At 42.7% G+C, this 21,232-nt stretch overlaps 1 protein-coding gene across 3 annotated transcripts in view; it reads right to left on the bottom strand.

The window, feature by feature from the left end:
- Nucleotides 1–21,232, bottom strand: part of ADAMTSL1 (ADAMTS like 1) — a 496,501-nt gene that overhangs the window by 188,473 nt on the left and 286,796 nt on the right. For all 3 annotated transcript variants that reach the window (XM_079959104.1, XM_079959106.1, XM_079959105.1), the window contains one exon: nt 7,657–7,893. In XM_079959104.1, coding sequence (XP_079815230.1) covers nt 7,657–7,893 — 237 coding nt within the window. The remainder of the gene's footprint in view (nt 1–7,656; nt 7,894–21,232) is intronic.

The following is a 21,232-nucleotide window of genomic DNA, read 5'->3' as shown; positions in this document are numbered from 1 at the left end:
TAAAGTGCACAATAATCTCTTTTGTTTTCTCTAAGTTAAGGAGTAAGTTGTTTTTCCTGCACCACTCCCCCAATTGCTCAACTTCCTTCCTATAGGCCGCCTCCCCCTCTCCAGTCATGATTAAACCAACCACCGTTGTATCATCTGCAAACTTAATGATCTTATTACTGGGGTATTTGGGGGCACAGTCAGCTGAATACATACGCCTCAGGTTACATACGCTTCAGATTACAGACTCCGCTAACCCAGAAATAGTGCTTCAGGTTAAGTACTTTACTTCAGGATGAGAACAGAAATCGTGCTCCGGCGGCGCAGCTGCAGCAGGAGGCCCCATAGGCTAAAGTGATGCTTCAGGTTAAGAACAGTTTCAGGTTAAGTACGAACCTCTGGAACGAATTAAGTACTTAATCTGAGGTACTACTGTATATAAAAGCTTGTGGAATTTTAAATGAATCTCATCATCTACTTTGGCAGGGTGGGGTGGAGATGAAACTGTTTTGAAGTTATGAATGTACCCAACAAAATAAAGTAGCTGCACAGAAATGATGGTCTCCACCCCCCACCTCTCTTTCTGTGTTTTCTCCTACCTTTGTCACTGTGATAGGAGCCAGAGCTCAACCCAGTGACCCCACCGTCTGGCAGGGAATAGAGGGAAGTGTCAAAGTCTGGTGTTAGGAGAGGGAATCCTGGAAGCAAAAGGTTCAATTCTCGCTGACATGGTGATGATATGTCTGTGATCACAGGGTTGAATGTTCAATTGATGTAAAAAAAAGGAGGGAGACTTCCAGTCTTACTTTCTTCCTGACATCTAGTTTTCTATCTGAGAAGGAAGGGACGAGTACGGAGGAGCTATCCATTCAGTTTAAAATGGTGCAAAACAGAGGCATTCACTATCTCAGTAAAAACTAGGGCAAACAATGAGCTGGTGAGGTAGAATAAAGGAAATTGTGGCACACTTAGCAGAAATCAGATTCATGCCAAAGGGTACAGAAGTGTCACAATGGGAGCTGCAAAAATGAAGTATATTAACATTGGGGTTAGGGGGGTGGAGGATAATAATAGTAACAGTAGTAGTAGTAGTAGTAGTAATAATAATAATAATAATAATAATAATTTATACCCTACCCATCTGGCTGGGTTTCCCAACAGATTAAAAACAGAACATCAACATTAAAAACTTCCCTAAACAGGGCTGCCTTCAGATGTCTTCTAAAAGTCAGATAGTTGTTTATTTCCTTGACATCTGATAGGAGGGCGTTCCACAGGGTGGGCACCACCACCGAGAAGGCCCTCTTTGAACGTAAGCCAGAAAAAGGGCCTAGAACAGTGATTTTCAAACCTTTTTTTGGTCACCACCCCTTGGTTCCATCATTGGACCCATAGTGCCCCCTACCCTACCTTACCAAAATCATTATTCAGAATAGTGGTTAGATAACAACACACACAAAAATCACCACAATTAACAATTAACTGAATGTTTATCAAAATCCAGTCAAAACTATTTAGTTTAATTAGTTCAACAAAACTGATTAACTTGATGCAGTGATACCACCTTTTCAAAAGCTGCTAGTCATTTACACCTCCAGCACCCCCCGGGGGTGCTACCAACCACTTTGGGAACCCCTGTTCTAGAAGTTTTAGGGGAAGAGAGCGTTAGCTCAGTAGAAGCATGGAGTTACAAGCGACCTAGAATCCACATTACAAAGTCTTCATTTTGGGATTATCATATTTTTCTGTGTACAGTGGTACCTCGGGTTACATACGCTTCAGGTTACAGACTCCGCTAACCCAGAAATAGTGCTTCAGGTTAAGAACTTTGCTTCAGGATGAGAACAGAAATTGTGCTCCGGTAGCGCGGCAGCAGCAGCAGGCGGACCCATTAGCTAAAGTGGTGCTTCAGGTTAAGAACAGTTTCAGGTTAAGTACGGACCTCTGGAACGAATTAAGTACTTAACCCGAGGTACCACTGTATAACACATCCCTGTGTATAAAATGCCCCCTATTTTTTGGACTCAAAATTAAGAAAATGGGGGGAGATTTCCAAGAGTTGTTGAGCTTTCTTAAGGGGGGATTGCCGAAAATGACCGATAATGACAATATTGCCCGTGTCGCCGAAACCACCAATCATCTGCCCACTTGCCGCCAGCTGCCGCCAATCGCCCGCCCTATTCCTGCAGCACCAGCCAATGGACAGCAGCCTTTGCCGCTGCCAGAAATCACCTGCCCAATTGCCAATGACAATCTCCTGCTCACGGCTGCAACCAAACGCCCATTCCCCCCCCCCTGCACTATTGGTGGATAAGACAACCCACAATTTTAAACATTATTTTATAATAAAAAACCCTTGGCTTATACATGGAAATATACAGTAATAGATGTTCAGTGTAATAGGATAACCCTTTACTTGTCCCTTTCTCCAGCCTACTGAAATTCATCAGAAGGTTTGACCAGAGCCTATATCCAAACACATGACTAGAGATCTTATTTTTCCCAGGATTCTCAATCACATAGAAAGAGTCTCCCTGTGTAGGCTCTGCACTAAAAAGTCATGCTGGTTTTCAACTAACTTCTATTCAGAGTAACTCTATTGTACTCATGTTCATTAATTCCAATTATTGGAGTAAAGCTTAGTTGACTACCACCCCATGATTCTGCAACTGAAATGCAATCCCAGCTGGGCAGATTTATAGCTCCCTTGTAGAAAGTTTTGTATCTGTTTCACAACTTAAAACTAAACAATTCAAAATTGTGAGGTAAGGTTCAACATCTCTTTCCCTATTAAAAAGGAGCCGGCAATGTGGCAGTCCTAGTTTGCTGTAGCTCTGACAACACACTAGCATTTATAGGATGTCTTACTTTCTTGGGGTTTGGAGTAACTTAGGCGCCAAGCAAGCACATCCTTAACAATAGACCCCCGACTCCCTTGGAGACGATACATATTGTGTCATTGCTGGTGGTAATATCAACTTATTTGTTGACAGATATATGGTCTGCTTTGAGAGTTGTCTTGGACTCATGCTTAATATACAAGATGTTTACAGATTGCATTTTTTTTTAATCTCCATGAAAAAGTACATGCTCTGGGAGGTTTTTGCAAATATAGGCCAAGGGTAAATGATGCAATGCTGGACAGTGCTCAACAAGAAACAATGATTACAGGCACTTAGGTTGTTTTGCAGACAAAGAGGTTTAAATGCATCAAAAGTGCTGCTGACTCTCCCCAGCTAACCTGCCATTCAGAGCTACTTCGAACAGGAAATCAGGGACTAGCAGTACACTGCCATGTTTGTTGGATGTTTTACTTGAACTACACATCCAAGAAACTGAGACTATGGGTTTTCTATAGCAGTGAACTGACTTTTGCCACCAGAGTGGCTGAGTTTCAATCATGTGACCTGCAAGCAAAGTAGAGTCTTCTACCTCTACAGTGGTACCTTGGGTTACACACGCTTCAGGTTACAGACTACGCTAACCCAGAAATAGTCCTTCAGGTTAAGAACTTTGCTTCAGGATGAGAACAGAAATTGTGCTCTGGTGGCGCGGCAGCAGCAGCAGGCCCCATTAGCTAAAGTGGTGCTTCAGGTTAAGAACAGTTTCAGGTTAAGTATGGACCTCCGGAACGAATTAAGTACTTAACCCGAGGTACCACTGTATTGTGTTTAATGGACAATTCACCTCTACAAGGCACAACAGTGTTCTTAGAATTAGAATTACCTATACAGTATGCTGGCCCACAACATAAGATGTTGTGTAAATGATCTGGAAAGGAGTCTGATCTTCCTTTACATCAAGTGCAATGGTGTCCTGTTCTGACACAGCTGTGCAGTGACAAAAACGGCTCGTCTTGAAACCAGTTTGTTATGCTAGTTCTGGGCATCAAGTGAGTCCAGATTTGGGAATCATTTTGCAGTTTGTGTGTGATTCATCTTCTCTCTGATAATTCCTCAGTGTCCTGCATGCCTGATGGAAAGTTACAGAGATGCACAAGCCAGGGGGCATTTGGGTTTTAACATACAACAACAACAACAACAACAATGTTGAATAACATTGTAATTATCAGTGCTGTGCTCCATTTCTCCATATATCCAAGTGTGTGAAAACAAGGAACACATGCTTCAATGGTGGATGTTATCTATTAGCACTGGAAGGCTTTCTCACATAGGTGTGTCCTGAACTTGGACCTTAAAACACAATCCAGCCCAATATGATCTGGCAAGCAGATTGTTAGTTGACTCAAGAATGCTCCAAATCCACATCTTGTCCTGAGCTCAAGCACTTTAGCCAACTAGCGAGGGGGTGGGGAAAATTAAACACATTGTCCCCTGGAGTCGCTTATTAATAAATTGAGAAACAGCCAACAGCAAGGTCTTCTGACTTGACTAAGCTCACTTCTCAGAAAGACCATTGTGTCCTCTGATGAAATAAAGAGACATGTCCCTGTTTCAGTTAATTACAGAGCTGAGATAAGTGAAGCTATGTGCTTTATATCACATTCCATTTAGCTTAAACATCTCCCTCAACAATAAAGACGTGGGCCAGGTCAGAACGCAACACTGAAGAGAAAGAGCGCTAGGGGAAAAACAACCATAAGACACAGAAAGGAAATTCAGTTCAAATGCTAATAAAATGTCAGGAATTATATGGGATTATGGATGGGGAGAGCTGTGAAACTTGGATTTGGAACGACAGTAAAGTTCAGAAAAGCTTGCATCCTTTTTTTTTGTTTTTGTTTTAATTCAGTGAGTCAGTCTGGATTCATATTTGACCCCAAAGCTTTAGGAGCCAGAGGTTTAGATGAAGTAATTTTATTATGTATCATTATAAACATATAATGTGTTAAATACATGTATTATTTAAACACATAAGAACTTACGTATTGTCTTGTTGGGTCAGACAATGGCTGGTTCCAGTTCAGCTTTGTTTTTTTCCAACAGTGGACAGCTGGATGTCTCTGAGAGCTCACAAGCATTATGCATGCAAATAACATTTCTGAAACTGACGTTGCTAATGTTGAATTGCATCACTTGTACTCAGATTGGTTATGCTGGCATTAGCCAATGTTGAGTTAGAAATGGCTGCCCATTTTCACGGGGGTGATGGAGCTGAGCAGGAGTTGAAGAGGAGAGGAAGGTTTATTTTGTATTTTTAAAAATCAAGTATCGGGGCTTATCAGTAAAGTGGCAGCAGGCCTGCATTCTCCCTTCTTTAACGGAATTGTTCTGTACAACAAACCCACAAATCACTGGATAACTGTGACACAAGCCTGGTGGCACAGAAAAGCTTTCAGTATTTTGAAATTAATAGAAGACATATGAAGGCAGCCCTGTTTAGGGAAGCTTTTAATGTTTAATAGGTTATTGTATTTTAGTGTTCTGTTGGGCGGGGTATAAATAATAAAAAATTATTATTATTATTATTATTATTATTATTATTATTGATGAACCTGCAACCCTCAACTGAGATGTCTAACAGAGCCCACACCCCATCTTCGGCTCATGCAAGATGGGGGCACTGTTAGACTTCCCCACTGAGGGGCAGGCAATTGCTCTAATATTATGAAACTCTTAACAGACACACAAATCCTAACAATCGCAGGGCCTTTCCATTCTGGAGAAACACATAGCTGTTGCTAATACTGACAAGAATACAGTGGTACCTCAGGTTAAGAACTTAATTCGTTCTGGAGGTCTGTTCTTAACACGAAACTGTTCTTAACCTGAGGTACCACTTTAGCTAATGGGGCCTCCTGCTGCCGCCATGCGATTTCTGTTCTCATCCTGAAGCAAAGTTCTTGACCTGAGGTACTATTTCTGGGTTAGGAGAGTCTGTAACCTGAAGCGTCTGTAACCTGAAGGGTCTGTAACCCGAGGAACCACCGTATTGGAAGCCCCAGCTTTTTTGTAGCTCCATGCGCACACTGGACTGATTGAGGCCATAGAATACGTTTCAGTCTTTCAGACTTTGCCTGTTGTGTCTAATCCATAACATAGAACACTGATATCAAGGGCATGACCATAGAACTGAATGGAGCTGGAATGAGTGCATTGTTCATTACGGAAAGAGAGGTTGTATCCAATGTTAGTTGTCCTCAGAGTAGACCTGCTGAAGTGAATAGACTTAGAATTCCTGCTCCATGATTGCAGTCATGGGATTGTTGTCTTTCACATGATGGTGTATGTTTTGACTCCACAGAGTGGAAAGTGACGGAGACAGGATGTTTGTGTTACTGTGTTCCGTGAAGTGGGACTATTGTCCTTTGCTCTTTTTCTCTTTGCTGTCTGATGCTAGAGAGAGAGAGGGAGCCATGTTGCAGTGCTCCGTGTGTGTTTATATGTAAATAAAGTAGATTAGCCAAAATGCTGAGTTGCTGAGGTCTGTTTAGCAAGCAGCGAAGACTCTGCGGATCCCTAAGTGTGCCGATGTCTGTTGGCATCAGTTGCTGTGATGTTTGGGCTGAAGAAAGCTTTTGAAGCTCCCAAATGGCCAGGAGGGAGAGAACATGCCAGTCAGGCATGTGTCTCTACCAGGGTCCTACTCGAATGTAGGACATAGACATGGCTAACTTAGGTGCATTCCTTTCAGTGGGTCTATTCTCAGTAGACTGTACAGTCGTAACTTGGAAGTTGAATGGAATCCATTCCAGAAGTCCTTTCGATTTCCAAAACATTTGGATACCAAAGTGTGGCTTCCAATTGGCTGCAGGAAGCTCCTGCAGCCAATCAGAAGCCACGGAAGCCCCATCAGATTTCGGCTTCCAGAAATAGTTCGCAAACCAGAACAGTCACTTCTGGGTTTGCGGCTTTCAGGAGCCAAAACATTTAAGAGCTAAGCTGTTTGAAAACCAAGGTACAACTGTAGTTGGGTACACAATTAAGTATTTTGAATAGCAGTATCTCTAAATTGATAAATTACCTACATGTTGGGAAATGGGAATTCAACAGCCCCCCCCCCACTTTCTCACATGAACAAACAAGGAACCACAATGCAACCAACTGAACTCAACCAACCAGGCACTGGACCCACTAATCTCTCGCAATGCCAATAAACATTTAATTAAGGTACGAATAAAAGGCCTACTCACATAATGCTGACCCAATAGTTTACACAAATGCTATGCAACAGAACGAAAGAACATCACATTCCCATCTTTTTCCTATCTTCCCCCATAATGGCATGATATCAATAGTGTCTCATACAAAACATAAACGAATTGTGAAAAAGACTCTAATCAAAAAATGGAGATGCTATATGAGCTTTCCACCGCTTGTTTGTTTTGTAACACAATAAAATCTCTAATAAAAGGGAATTAAAAATTAAAAAGGAATGGGAATGAAAAACCTGAAAGGACTGCCTTGAAAGGGTTACCTTTTCAGGCTGTTTTAACAGGAAGAGCAGGCACAAACTTAAAAGAAACTGGAGGGGGGGGAGGAACCCCACTGTTGATAAAATGCATTTCAGAAGCAAATATGTAAGTGACTCTGAAAATGAACGCACACTTTAAAGAAGACTGTAGGAGCAAGCACCATGGAGGAGAGCGGGCAGGGGAGAGATTAAAACACGAGACATACAAAAAGACAAAAGACACAGAAAAAGGATGTGTGGGGGTGTGTGAAAATCAGCAAAAAAAAAAAAAAAAAAAAAAAGTATGGTCCTTACTTGGCACAAGCCGCTAATGCACATATCTAGCGATTCAGTGTAGCACCGGGTCCCATCCAGCACTTTAGGAGCCAATTCCACAACAAAGCTTGTCCCTTTGGCCTGGCACTTTAAGGAGCATGGGTTGTCAGGATCATTCGATACAGGGAGCCATTCGTAAAACTGCCCCTGGTACTTGACGTCGTTGTGCGCCGAACACTGCTGAGTACGAAAATCACCTGCTTCTGGAGGGCAGTCCTAAGGAGAAAGAGAAGAAGGTTAGGTGGTCACTTGTAAATGGGCTAATAATTGCGTGGCGAGTTCCCGCCTCCCCCTGGTGGAAATAGACACATGACACAAATATTTAGGTTAATGAGCAAAAAATGGCCACAACTTTATTGGTTACAGGTATGAGCGGTATTGGCTTAGGCATTGGTCCTAACCGACTATCCGGCTTCAGCCCAATTGCTTGAAGACTGGGAAGGGTTAACCACCAGTAGGGAGAGTCCTGCTGATGCACATCAACTAGGAACTCCCCCAGGGTCACCGCTCGGGGGCGTGCCTTAGGCCCTCACCTCCATAGGCTTCAGACAGGGCCACGCCCCCTGGAATCCTTTACCGGACTACCCTTCGATATTTGGGGGAGGTGATGGCGCTTCCTCCCCCCTTCATCTACATGACAATACCCCTACCAATGCCTAACCGCCAATGCTGAGGAAGTTGTGACGATTTGCTACGAGGTAGGCGAAAAACCAAGTGGCTGGTGCCAATTTGCCAAGTGGAAAAAATTCCTACCAGGCCCCTTAACGGCAACCAACCGAGGTCCATAGCAAGGTCAAAAGGAAAACAGGAGGGTGGGAAACCCGATGAGCTGAGGTGGCAAAAGAGGGAGATCCCTGGCCATGCAAGTGTGATATCGTGCAAGCCACGCCCCCCCCCAGGCCAGCCGATTGGCTGGCCAGGGGATGACCCGGCCAGGGATCCCCTCAATCGCGCGGAGGCTGAGAGCCAGCCCCTGCGCACATAGAGAGGATGTGAAGCCCACAACTCCACCTCCTCTCAAGTTCGGAAGTGGTTTTGTATTCTCAACACGGGGAACTCAACCAAGTCTATATATAATGTGGTCATAGGCAGAAATCAGACAGCAGTTTTAAGGGAGTCGAAAGTGGGTATTGCACAAAGACACACACACTCCTTTCACTGCACTAGTGACATTGGTGAGACAAGTTTTCTTGGTTCAATGCGAAAATTTGCAAAATCTGTTTTGCAGAGGCAGCCATCGGGTATGAATCCCTCTTTGGGACTGTCCTGAAGAAGTAGAAAAGATTGTCTCTCTCCATCCAGAAGCAAACACATCAATTGAAGTAGCTCATGACATTATTACTAGAGATTCTTCAACTATGTGTTATTGAGGGACAAGTTGAAGAGGACAAAGCGCCATGTGTTTTAGTGTATGAAATATATTTTCTCCTCTCACAAAAAACTGCCTGTTGTTCAACATTTCTTCTGACTTTATGCACATATACAGACCTAGCCAACTGTTCTTTCTCCTTTGAAAAGGGAGAAGGGGGGGGGGGGGGAGGAATCAAGAAAATTGCTTGATTCAAGTGTTTGTTTATTTAAGCATTCTTTGCTAGCGTTTCTTTCCAAAACGACCTAAATCAGTCAGTGAAGCAACGTGAGCCAGAAAAATGCTCTGTATATTTGTATTACTTCAACCTGGCTAATGCAAGCAGAGATTTTACAATCCACAGAATCAGCAACTCTTCAGAATTTTTTTTCCTGCTTATCACGAGTTATTTATTTATTTATTAAATACCCCTTGTTGACCTCTCAGGGGAGGTTTCAGACAAGTTTTGGGTGCAAGCATAGTATCTCTAATTTGTGCTAAGCAATTAAAAAAAAACCCCAGTTTAGCTGTTAACGTTACTAAAGACTAATCATATATTTGGCTAGATATCTTAGCAGAGGCAATCATTTTCTGTAGTATTCAAGATAAAAGGTTTATTCAACTTTCAGTAGCTTTGAATCCCCCCCCCCTTCTCCCATAGCTACTTCAATGACCATTTCATTTAGTTAAACACACCCATTATCGTAGTGGCTGTTTCTAGAGAGACTGTGGACATATCCAATTTGGTCACCCAACACAAAATTTGATGGCAAACACTCTCAAAACCTTCAAAAGAACTCTTAAAGCCTGACCCTATGCATATCTGCTAAGAAGGAAGTCACACTGGGTCCAATGAGACTTACTGTAAAGGAAGATATAGGTAGGTAGCCGTGTTGGTCTGCCGTAGTCGAAACAAAATAATTTTTAAAAAAAATTTCTGGTGACTTCTGTTTCAGTGTGAAGAAGTGTGCATGCACACAAAAGCTCATACCAATAACAAACTTAGTTGGTCTCTAAGGTGCTACTGGAAGGATTTTTTTTTATTTTGTAAAGTAAGAATATTTAAGACTTCCTGTAAAGTAAGAAAATTTAAGAAGGCAGCTTAAGAAGAGCTACTCACTCCTTTGGTGATTAATTCAATCTTTCACATTTTCCATAGTTTAAAATTGCTCTTGGCTGTTTAGCCTTAAATCAGTTTAAACCACTTACTCTTTTCTTCTTCACTTGCAATTGTAAATAATATCCTCGTGTATCCACTGCCTAACAGAATAGCTACATTTTTTAAAGAATAAAACTCACTATTTCCTTATGGGTTATATTAAAACCACTCTTCAGTTATCTACTAGCAAGTAACAGTTTCTTCCAGTATTAGCAGCTTGCCTGACCCCAAACATTGCTTCCTCCAATTCCTTTATCTCGTTTTTGTCACGGGGGTCTGATTCAGTTAAAGAGTCACTATAGCATGTGGAGCACCATGTGGGAAGACTCCACTGCTTCTGAAGGAAAAGGATGGATGGCAGCTAACAGACTGAGGTTGAATCCTGACAAGACACAAGTACTGTTCTTGGGGGACAGGGGGCGGGTTGGTGTGGAGGACTCCCTGGTCCTGAATGGGGTAACTGTGCCCCTGAAGAACCAGGTGCGCAGCCTGGGAGTCATTCTGGACTCACAGCTGTCCATGGAGGAACAGGTCAATTTTGTGTCCAGGGCAACTGTCTGCCAGCTCCATCTGGTATGCAGGATGAGACCCTCCCTGCCTGCAGACTGTCTTGCCAGAGTGGTGCATGCTCTAGTTATCTCTCACTTGGACTACCACAATGCGCTCTACGTGGGGCTACCTTTGAAGGTGACCCAGAAACTACAACTAATCCAGAATGTGGCAGCTAGACTGGCAACTGGGAAGACCTACACTGGCTCCCAGTACGTTTCTGAGCACAATTCAAAGTGTTGGTGCTGACTTTTAAAGCCCTAAACGGCCTCAGTCCAGTATACCTGAAGGAGCGTCTCCACCCCTATCGTTCTGCACAGACACTGAGGTCCAGCGCAGAGGGCCTTCTGGCAGTTCCCTCATAGCGAGAAGTGAGGTTACAGGGAACCAGGCAGAGGGGCTTATCAGTAGCGGCACCATCCTTGTGGAATGCCCTCCCACCAGATGTCAAAGAGAAAAACAACTACCAGACTTTTAGAAGACATCTGAAGGCAGCCCTGTTTAGGGAAGCTTTTAATGTTTGATGGACTATTGTATTTTAATATTCTGTTGGAAGCCGTCCAGAGTGGCTGGGGAAACCCATCCAGATGGGCGGGGTATAAAAATAAAAAATAAATTTTATTATTATTATTATTATTATTATTATTATTATTATTATGCTGACATGGGAACAAACCACAGTGTAGATGTCTCCCACATGGTCCTTGGCTTCTGAGGTCACCCAGGCTGCACAGGAAGAAGCTGTCCTCCTGCAGTCGCTACCACACCAGAAAGAAAAAGCAAAGTTCTTGTGCTTCCTGTCCTCTGTCTCTTTCCTTTACCACTGAAAGCTGAACTTCTGCATAGAACAAGGGGAGAAAGTTGTGGCAAAATACAAATGCAAAACCTCCATTTTTGGACTATGAACAGCAGTGCAGGGAGGCTGTTCTATATATTGTGTCCTTCCATAGTGTCCTAAACAGCTCGTCTCAGAGGTGATTCTGTTTCTTCTTGGCTGAACTAGAATGAACCTGGTTCAGCCCCTGACCCTTAGAAACAAGCAGTCAACACTCTGTGAAAGCCCTGTGTGAGCATTTAGTGAGCTTTGGTCCAGATCAGCTGGGTCTGGTCTGAAAGGGCGCTCCATGTAAACAGCCTGAGAAACTATTAAAACAAGTGTACCTCCCTCCTAGTTCCCTTTGCACTCCTTTGTTCCACAAGGGCATGTAGCCTGGTTTAATAAGCTTGGCTTATTCCAGCATTCACAGAGCCAAGCTAGATCTCTTGTTTGGTTCTGTCTTGGCTCATCCTACATAATGTTCCGGCTTGGGCCGATTTATTTTTACAGAGATAAAAGGTCCAATAAACCCTACAGATATATATATACACAGAGTTCTCAATCTTGGTTCACCCGCAATCCAATAGGATTGTTTGAGCCGTTTGTTTTCTCAAACCAAAGGAATAAAAAATGAACGGTTAACCTAGCACGTTCCTCGGACACTGCAGGTGATCAGGACCAAAAGTTAAATGCTATGTTGCCTTTGATTTCCACGATTAAAATAATAACACGGATTTAAATAGCCAAGTATGTGTTTAAAGAAGTTTCCTGTGAAACTTGAAGCTCTTTGGAGAATAAATATGAGCACTCAAAAAAGCCTACATGCATACTTATGCCACGGGCTCTAAGGCAGGAATGAGTGGATTTCAACCTCTAGGGTGAAGGGCCAGCACAAACATACAATGCTAAACCCCAGCTAGAGTCAAAATCCTCAAGCCCAGCAAAATACCTTCTGTGACTTCCCTACTTTATGAGGCATGCAGCACTGTTGAGAGACACTCAGATTATTTAGAAGCTCTACAGGCAAAATGCGTTTGAAAGAGTGGCTTCCCCATCTGCAAAAGGCCATTGAGAAATCACAAATGTGGATCTTTGGGGCCTTCCCCAGAAAAGGTAGATCTGGATTAGAGGGATGGTGTGGCATATGGGCTGGCATTCTTATGCCAACAATGTCATACAAATATTGCAAAAACAAGTGTACTGTATGTATGCATAGGGACGAAGGTGGCACTGTGGGTTAAACCACAGAGCCTAGGACTTGCTGATCAGAAGGTCGGCAGTTCGAATTCCCACAACGGGGTGAGCTCCCGTTGCTCGGTCCCTGCTCCTGCCAATCTAGTAGTTCGAAAGCACGTCAAAGTGCAAGTAGATAAATAGCTACCGCTCCGGCGGGAAGGTAAACGGCATTTCCATGCACTGCTCTGGTTCGCCAGAAGCGGCTTCGTCATGCTGGCCACATGACCTGGAAGCTGTATGCCGGCTCCCTCAGTCAATAAAGCAAGATGAGCGCCGCAACCCGAAAGTCGTCCGCGACTGGACCTAATGGTCAGGGGTCCCTTTACCTTTACGTATGCATAAGGAGCACAATAAGCACCCATGCAGAAGCACCTATGGATTCAGGTGATTCTGCAGAATTCAACAGAATATCCATGACCAGAAAGTAAGAGTTTGGGATTTTTATTTTATTGTACAAAGGTTGTTCCTGTAAAGAGTCTCATACTTCAAAGGCACTGGAATTCTAATTACCAAAACAAGCAAACCTCTGAAATGGTTTGCTTGGAGAGGAAGAGTTTCAAAGGGGAGTAAATTAATAGGTGACCAAAAAAAAGTGGCTGAAACCGAAACCATCTTAATACAGAAGTTTGACTTATTGGCCTTAGGTAGCTTTCATTCAGATATGGCTCTGCAAGAGGCAATACAGAGGCAATACAGGCGAGATTAATTCGTTCCGCGAGTCTCTTCGTCTTGCGGTTTTTTCGTCTTGCGAAGCACGGCTATTAGCGGCTTAACGGCTTAGCGGCTATTAATGGCTTAGTGGCTTAGCGGCTATTAGCGGCTTTAAGAAAAAGGAAACAAACTCGCAAGACGTTTCGTCTTGCGAAGCAAGCCCATAGGGAAATTCGTCTTGCGAAGGACCTCAAAAAACGGAAAACTCTTTCGTCTAGCGAGTTTTTCGTCTTGCGAGGCATTCATCTTGCAGGGCACCACTGTATGCCTTTTACTGTCATCAAAAGAGAAGTGGAGGCTTGAATTGTAGACAAAGTATTGAAGCTAAAGCTGGAGTACCAGGATTCAAATATTATCGGCCTTGTGGACTCAGGGGGCTATTTGGGCAACTAAACACCTTTCAGTGTTAGCCTCTTGGTTTTGTTTTGTTTTTAAATAATAATAAAAAATGCACACACACCCTTCCCGGAATTGCAATCACAGCCTCTCAAACCTTATTGTCGGAAATGACAAGATAATTATAAAATTGTTGAGCGCACATAAAACATTACTAAAATGCATGTTACCAATTGTAATTACTGCTGCAGGATTCTGTTGCACGTTCATTCCAAGGGGCTGAAAAAAAGTGATTTCATTCTACATAAATTATTACACTTTCATGTAAGTGGATAGCTTGTGGGTTTGGGGCCCAAAGTCTCAGTGCCTCACTCTTGTAATTTTAGTTTCCAGTGGGCAATTTTTCTCTCAACCACAATCATAAGCTCTGGTTTCTTTTAGTTTTCCCCCTTTTCTTCTTTTCTTAAATAAACGGCTCGATACGCACAGATAAATGATACAGAAGCTGCAGGGTTTAGAACCAGAGTTTATCCCAGCTCCAATGGCCAGGGCCTCCTTACCTGTCCTGTACAGACACAACAGAGGACCTACTTTCTGCACCTGAGAGAGGTGGGAAACATGCAGCCGGAGCGACTCACAGGTGTTGCATCCTCAGTAAAGAGCAAAGGCATCCAAACCGCTGCACCTGAGCCCACCTGACATCTCAGGAACTCTAGTTTGTTAAGGGTGATGGCAATTATTGCTCTGTGAGGGATCTCAGCAACTCTCAGCACCCTTCACAGACCACACCTGCCAGGATTTTGTGGGGAAGCCATGACTGTTAAAGTGGTGGAAAAGTACTTTAAATACACAGGGTGGATGCGGCCATTGTCTTTCTGATTCTTTGATGAGAGACCCTCTGGCTCAGCACTGAAATATCTTTTACAACATTAATTTTTTTGAGTGCATTTGAGGAATTCGTAACCTACAGGTCTTTTCTTTCTCTTGAGCGTTTGTTTTATGTCAATAACTATCAACTATTACTCATCCTCTTGGGCATATATTTCCTACAAAAACAATTTTTACTTTAAAGGTGGCCAACCGTTCCCTAGGTGAACAAACCCCTTTCCTTTGAATGCAAACACAAAATGTCAAGTCTTCGTATTTGAAACATAAAACCCAGATTGCCTAAATGTCTCTTGTCCACACATACACAACAACCATTTTTGCCATGACCTTTTATTTGCCCTCACTGTGCTTCATAACGGCAACACAGGTCTGTCATATTTAAATCCCATTTCAAACAATTTCTATTAATCAATGAGCTAGAGAAAAAGATAAGATGATTCCCAGATGTGCTTGATGGAAGTAGATCAGATTACATGAAAGGATCGAGCTATCAAAAGTTTACTTAGTAGGTTAGATACAAAGATCTTGTCAAGGTTTTTATAATAGAGAAGCAGTTGAGAAGCCTGTAAAACAATTTATAAAATATACATATTGGTATATTTCAGGTTCCAAGAGAGATTAACTATATACTATCCCCAATAGGATTAGGAAAGCAGATTTCTGAGTGAAGTCTGGGGTATTTTGGTGGGAGATTTGCAGTCAAACCTAACAATGCTAGTTAGTATATGAAGGAGTTAAAGACCACAGAGTTCTAACTGCTAGAGTTGGCTCAGTGAGATCATGTCCCATCTTCTCCTGACAGTAGGGAAGTACACACTGTAAGCAAAGAGGTCCTCAACTGGGCTCCCTGTCTCAGACATGTGTCTGAGGCTGCTCTGTTGCATTTCAACCAAGTATTTTACCTGCATTATCTTTAAGCTGTTGCTTAAAGGAAAATGCATGACTGTGACCTCAATTAAGTAACTAAATCATTTTTAAACTCACTTCAGAGTGTGGTCTGTTTGATTGCACGAGGATAGAAGGGGGTGTCAGTTGCTTCTTGCAGCTGAACAAAATTAATAAAAGGTTTAATAGCCTATTCTTATGCTTCATTCATGTGCCTAATGGGGTTGAATGCTCTGCTCCTTGGGCTCTCTGCATGCTAGCCCCACTGTTTTGAAAACAGGCGCTGGCAGTTTGCTAACTGACCCACACATGTGGGTCTGTAATAATAATAATAATAATAATAATAATAATAATAATAATAATTTATACCCCGCCCTTCCCGGGTTAGGAAAACCGGGCTCAGGGCGGCTAACAACAAATTTAAAACACTTAATTGATGCAACAAAAAACAGCATAAAATACAGTATAAAATGTGAATAACAATAAATTCAGAATTCAAAAACCAATATAGGGGGGAAATCCATCCAATAAACATTAGATGATCACCAGGCCTAGCTGGCTAAATTAGTCCTATTTGGGTCAGTGAGGAGACCAGGGGAGAATTAGCTGTGGGATCCCAGAGTGGGTAATCTTCATAAAAAGGGGAGAGGGCGGGAAGGAAGGGGAATAAAAGATCACGCTAAGTTCAAATTGAAAGCCAGGTGGAATAGCTCTGTCTTACAGATCCTGTGGAAGGAAGTTAACTCCTGCAGGGCCCTGGTCTCATGGGACAGAGCATTCCACCAGGTCAGAGCCATCACTGAGAAGGCCCTGGCCCTGGTGGAGGATAATCTAACTTCCTTAGGGCCCGGGACCTCTAAACTATGATTATTCATGGACCTTAAGGTCCTCTGCGGGGCATACCAGGAGAGGCGGTCCCGTAAATACGAGGGCCCTAAGCCACTCGTAGGGGATTAAATGTAATTGATATATCGTCTTATTAATTCCCACCAATTTTTACTGTTAGTCCTATAAGCTTAATAAACAGCAAATACTTACCTGCAAGTATTGAGATTTGTGGTGGCAACAATATTGTGAGAATTATCTGTTCTGTTTTTCTCCCCAATCTCTTGCAAACCGTCTCACAGAATCACAGAAGTGAGGGTTGTCCAACCCCTTGCAATGCAGGAATCTCAACACATGGGGCCTCCCATCCAATTTGAAACCATACTGGACCCTGCTTAGCTTTGCAACTGTGCTAGCAGTTTTATCGCTGCACCGCTAGGAGGCGAGCAAAGATATTTGAGGGCGCAACCGCTCCTTTCAAGGTGATCAAAGAAACTCTAAGCCAAGGATTTCCAGTGCTCTTCTCCCATGAGCTCCTTCCAAACAAAAGATTCTGTAGAGTGGCAATATACTCGCTAATTTGCAGAGGAGGACATATTTCTGATCCACCTTCAGCTTCCGTCTTACATTAAATCATTCTTTCACGATTTGTTTAACTGCCATGGAATGTGGTAAGGGGCAAGAGGAGTGTGGTGCTTCATAAAGCAGACTGGCGGTTCCTAGTCATTACAGCATTGGGCTATCTATTTTGAGAAGGATCCGTAATGTGGGGGCAGGTGGAAAGTAAAGGTGACTTTTGGTCTAAGACATAATATGGTTCCCTCGCTTAGGCCATCTGGTTTGTCTTACAAAATTAAGTCTGCAGCATGGAAGATTCAGCGCCTGAGAAGGGAGTTGTACCAGATGGCTTCTGACTCTATGAACTTAGAAAAAGGTATAAACTGAGTATTTAGAAGCATGGAAATTCAGGTCATGTGATGGTTGAGCGGTTCTGTTTGTAGATGAAGAAATAATAAAAGGTTATTTTCAGGAGGAGAGAATTAGTGACATCTTGTCACTAAAAATAGAAAAACCTTTGGCAGCTGAAGGTGAATCTCCAGGAAAGAAAAGGGCTGAAAGAACAGCTTTAAAAATCCATCTTTTATAGGTTTACAATATGGCAGAGAAATCAGCTTTAGAAGGTCCATGCAGCCAAGAAATGTGTGAGTCACTTTTTAAGATTTTGTTTACTTTTCATACCAAAGGGTATATAATAACATAGCAAGTTATAAAAATGTGTCTTTTTCTTTTACTGCGTTCAGGGTCGTTTTCCCAAGAAACAACAAAGGGTATTTTTCCTTCAAAGTTCCAGAATGGTTTCAGACATGTTTAGTTGGGTTTTTCTCCCCCTCAAGTTTCTACCACAGTTCAGAACACAAATAGATCTTTCTTGCCTCCAAAATAAAAATTTCCTGGCTGGACCCTAAAGCCATTTAAAGAATAAGAATTGGGCTGGCAGAATCATACCAAACAACCATCTAGTCCAGATAAAAGTTCCAGAAGGATGCCAACTTTTTCACTGGCCTTTGCTCACATGCCTCTAAGAGCAGCCTGGCACACATGAATTTAGCAGCTGGAGCTTTTCTTCACCTAAAAATAAGATTGCTGTGATAGGAGGACAGCCAGAAAAAGAGCTCAGAACCCTTACTCCACGCTTGTAGTCACCACATGAATTTATCCATGTTCATCCCCACAACAGATAAAGGAAACAAGACTTCCTGCAGTTACTGCTATTCTCTCACACACCTTTAGAACAAACTAATTCAGTGTGTACACCAGAACAATGAAAGGATCAAAAACTCTGGGAAGCAAGGATACCGGATTAAGCCAACCATAATGGGAAAATAGAGGTGGAGTTAATGCAAGAGACATCTGGGGACAGTTTCTTGTCAGATTTATCTGGACTTCTTCAGATTGCTTTCTTGGTTATTATTATGGTTCTGCAACTGTAGCTGCACTGAATGTTCCCTATGAGAGAAAGGGTTGCATCTCCCCAGGTACACGAAATAGGATTGCCGGGGCAATAAGATGAATCTTGAGAGAAAAATACGTGTGCCATATGCAGTAAATGAGAAACAAATGTCTACTTATCACACCAAAAATATGATTGTTTGGAAATTCCCTCAGTGCATACTAGACCTGGATATCTTTCCTTAGTTCTCCCCATTTTCACTGTTAATTTGTCAGTTCCCCCTCCTGCTGATTTGATATATGCAATGTATATGCAGGTATATTTTACCAGGAGCAGGCATCCCTTTCATCATGAAGACACAAAGATTTCCCTACAGGTGATTTATCTCTCCCTTGGACACTGAATGAGGAGTTGCTAGACTATCTCTGCAGCATGCATTCTGAGAAGGCAACTTCTGGAAAGAGGTTTTTGTTTTGTTTTTTTAAAGGGGGGCTTAGACAATCTTTCCTACTCTTTGTAAATTGTTTTGCTGTTTGCATTTGTGCAATGAGTGAGCTCGTGTTGAATTTCATGTAGATGCATATCTATAAATCACTTTCCCACATAAAAGCAGCCAAGGAAGTGGGCAATAAAAAAATTAAATAAAACCATACATCCCTCCCCCTTGAAACACAGATTAAATAAAAATTGGAAGACAGGCTAACCAATAATGAACCCACACCGTTCATTAAAACGACTCAATGGTAAATTGGATTATAAAAGCTCTCCCAAGTTTCCTGGACAAAGAAGTTAGAAAGTGGGCTTTTGTAGTGAGGGCACGCCACATTTTTAGCTCCATTGCATGAAACCCCTACTTCTAACCACCACTAGCACCAATGGCTTCCCTAAAAGAAAAGAAAAAGACTTAAAACAAGACTCTCCTCAAATACGTATTTGGATTCTGAACCAGGCAATTGTTAGTTCCAATGACATTATATAATATAATAATAATAATTTATTATTTATACCCCGCCCATCAGGCTGGGTTTCCCCAGCCACTCTGGACGGCTTCCAACAGAATATTAAAATACAGTAACCTATTAAACATTAAAAGCTTCCCTAAACAGGGTTGCCTTCAGATGTCTTCTAAAAGTCTGGTAGTTGTTTTTCTCTTTGACATCTGGTGGGAGGGCGTTCCACAGGGCGGGTGCCACTACCGAGAAAGCCCTCTACCTGGTTCCCTGTAACCTCACTTCTCACAGTGAAGGAACCGCCAGAAGGCCCTTGGAGCTGGACCTCAGTGTCCGGGCTGAACAATGGGGGTGGAGACGCTCCTTCAGGTATACTGAACCGAGGCTGTTTAGGTCAGCACCAACACTTTGAATTGTGCTCGGAAACGTACTACTAGCGGCCTTTTAAAACATCGTTCATGTGTAGAGGTGCCCACTGGAGCCTCAGGCCACACAGTTGTGCCCAATATTACATTACAGTCCCCCCCGTTTCCTTGGATTTCTGAGCAAAGGAACAGCAAGAAACACCAACCTTCTTGCCATGAAGTAGAGAGCGGCTGCTCTATAACTCTGATTCTACACACTCAATTCTCTACTCTTGCTTTTGGACAGAGATATGTGAACTTTTATTTTGAAGAGACACATTTCAAGTGTATTAGCCAGAAGATCGAACCTATCCTAAGAACAACATTTTTATTTTTATTTTATTAAGGAAAGATTATTCTTTGTGTTGGAAAAGTTCAGCTGTTCCTATAAACAAGGGCTCCAAACTTAGGTGTAATCCCAGCTTCCCAGCAGGGTGATCCAGCAACAACAAACTAATGCAGAGCAGCATCTCGTTACATTCTGCTTCGTTTGGGGCTGGCAGCAGCAGAACAAGGCAAGGAGCAAGCTGGCCAGTATTGTGCAAAACAAAACAAAACCCGCAAGAGTCAATTGAATCCCATCAGCTTGGACAGTGTCTCTTTCATTTCTCCCATGCTATATTCAGTGGAGCCACCATATGTCTCCCGATTTGACACAAATTATTAAGCCTGTTGCTCTCTTCAGTCTCCTGGTGTACCCAAAGTGCCTCACAGCTGGAAGACAACCCACAAAGCAGAGAGCAGCTTTACTGACTGGCTATTACCTCCAGTTGTTGTCAATGAGGACAGCTCCTGTCTAGACTAAAGGGAGATTGCAACGTCCCGGAGAGGACCCCAGTGTAATCCTGTGAACAGTAAGGTGGTTTAAACGCCCATGAAATCAATGAGATTTATGCAGCCAAACCACGCACAACATTGGAGCCATTAGCCATCATGTTCAATGACTGACTGAATAAACATGAGTGTATGGGGAGCAGTTGTTCTAGTGAAGGAAAGAGATACAGTTAAAAGGTTTTCTGACTATTTAACACAGGGGTTTAACACTTGCGGCCCTGCAGATGTTGTTTGACCACATCTGGTCTTGATGACTGGGGTAGATGAGATTTAGAGACCAACAGTATCCAGAGTACTACAGGTTCCCCATTCCTTCAGCAAGAGCATACCCTCAGGTTTTCTCTGATGAAAACAGGGACATGTCCAAAGGCTGTTCCGTGAGTCTAATCCAGCCCACTGGTCATTTTAATTCAGCCCCTGTGGCAGTTTATTTCCTGGGGTAAAATCCTAAAAAACCCCTCAACAACTTGAATCCTAAAAAAAGGATAACAACTTCGGTTGGCCCTTTGGTCGGCCCTCACGGCCCTTCACTTCATCAAATCTGGCCCTCTTTGAAAAAAAGTTTGGACACCACTCATCATCATCATTTTATTATTTATATTCTACCCATCTGACTGGGTTGTCCCAGCTACTCTGGGCGGCTTCCAACATGTATAAAAATA

This window comes from Podarcis cretensis, assembly GCF_951804945.1.
Source record: "Podarcis cretensis genome assembly, chromosome: 17".
NCBI lineage: Eukaryota > Metazoa > Chordata > Lepidosauria > Squamata > Lacertidae > Podarcis > Podarcis cretensis.
This window is presented reverse-complemented; position numbering and strand designations above follow the sequence as displayed.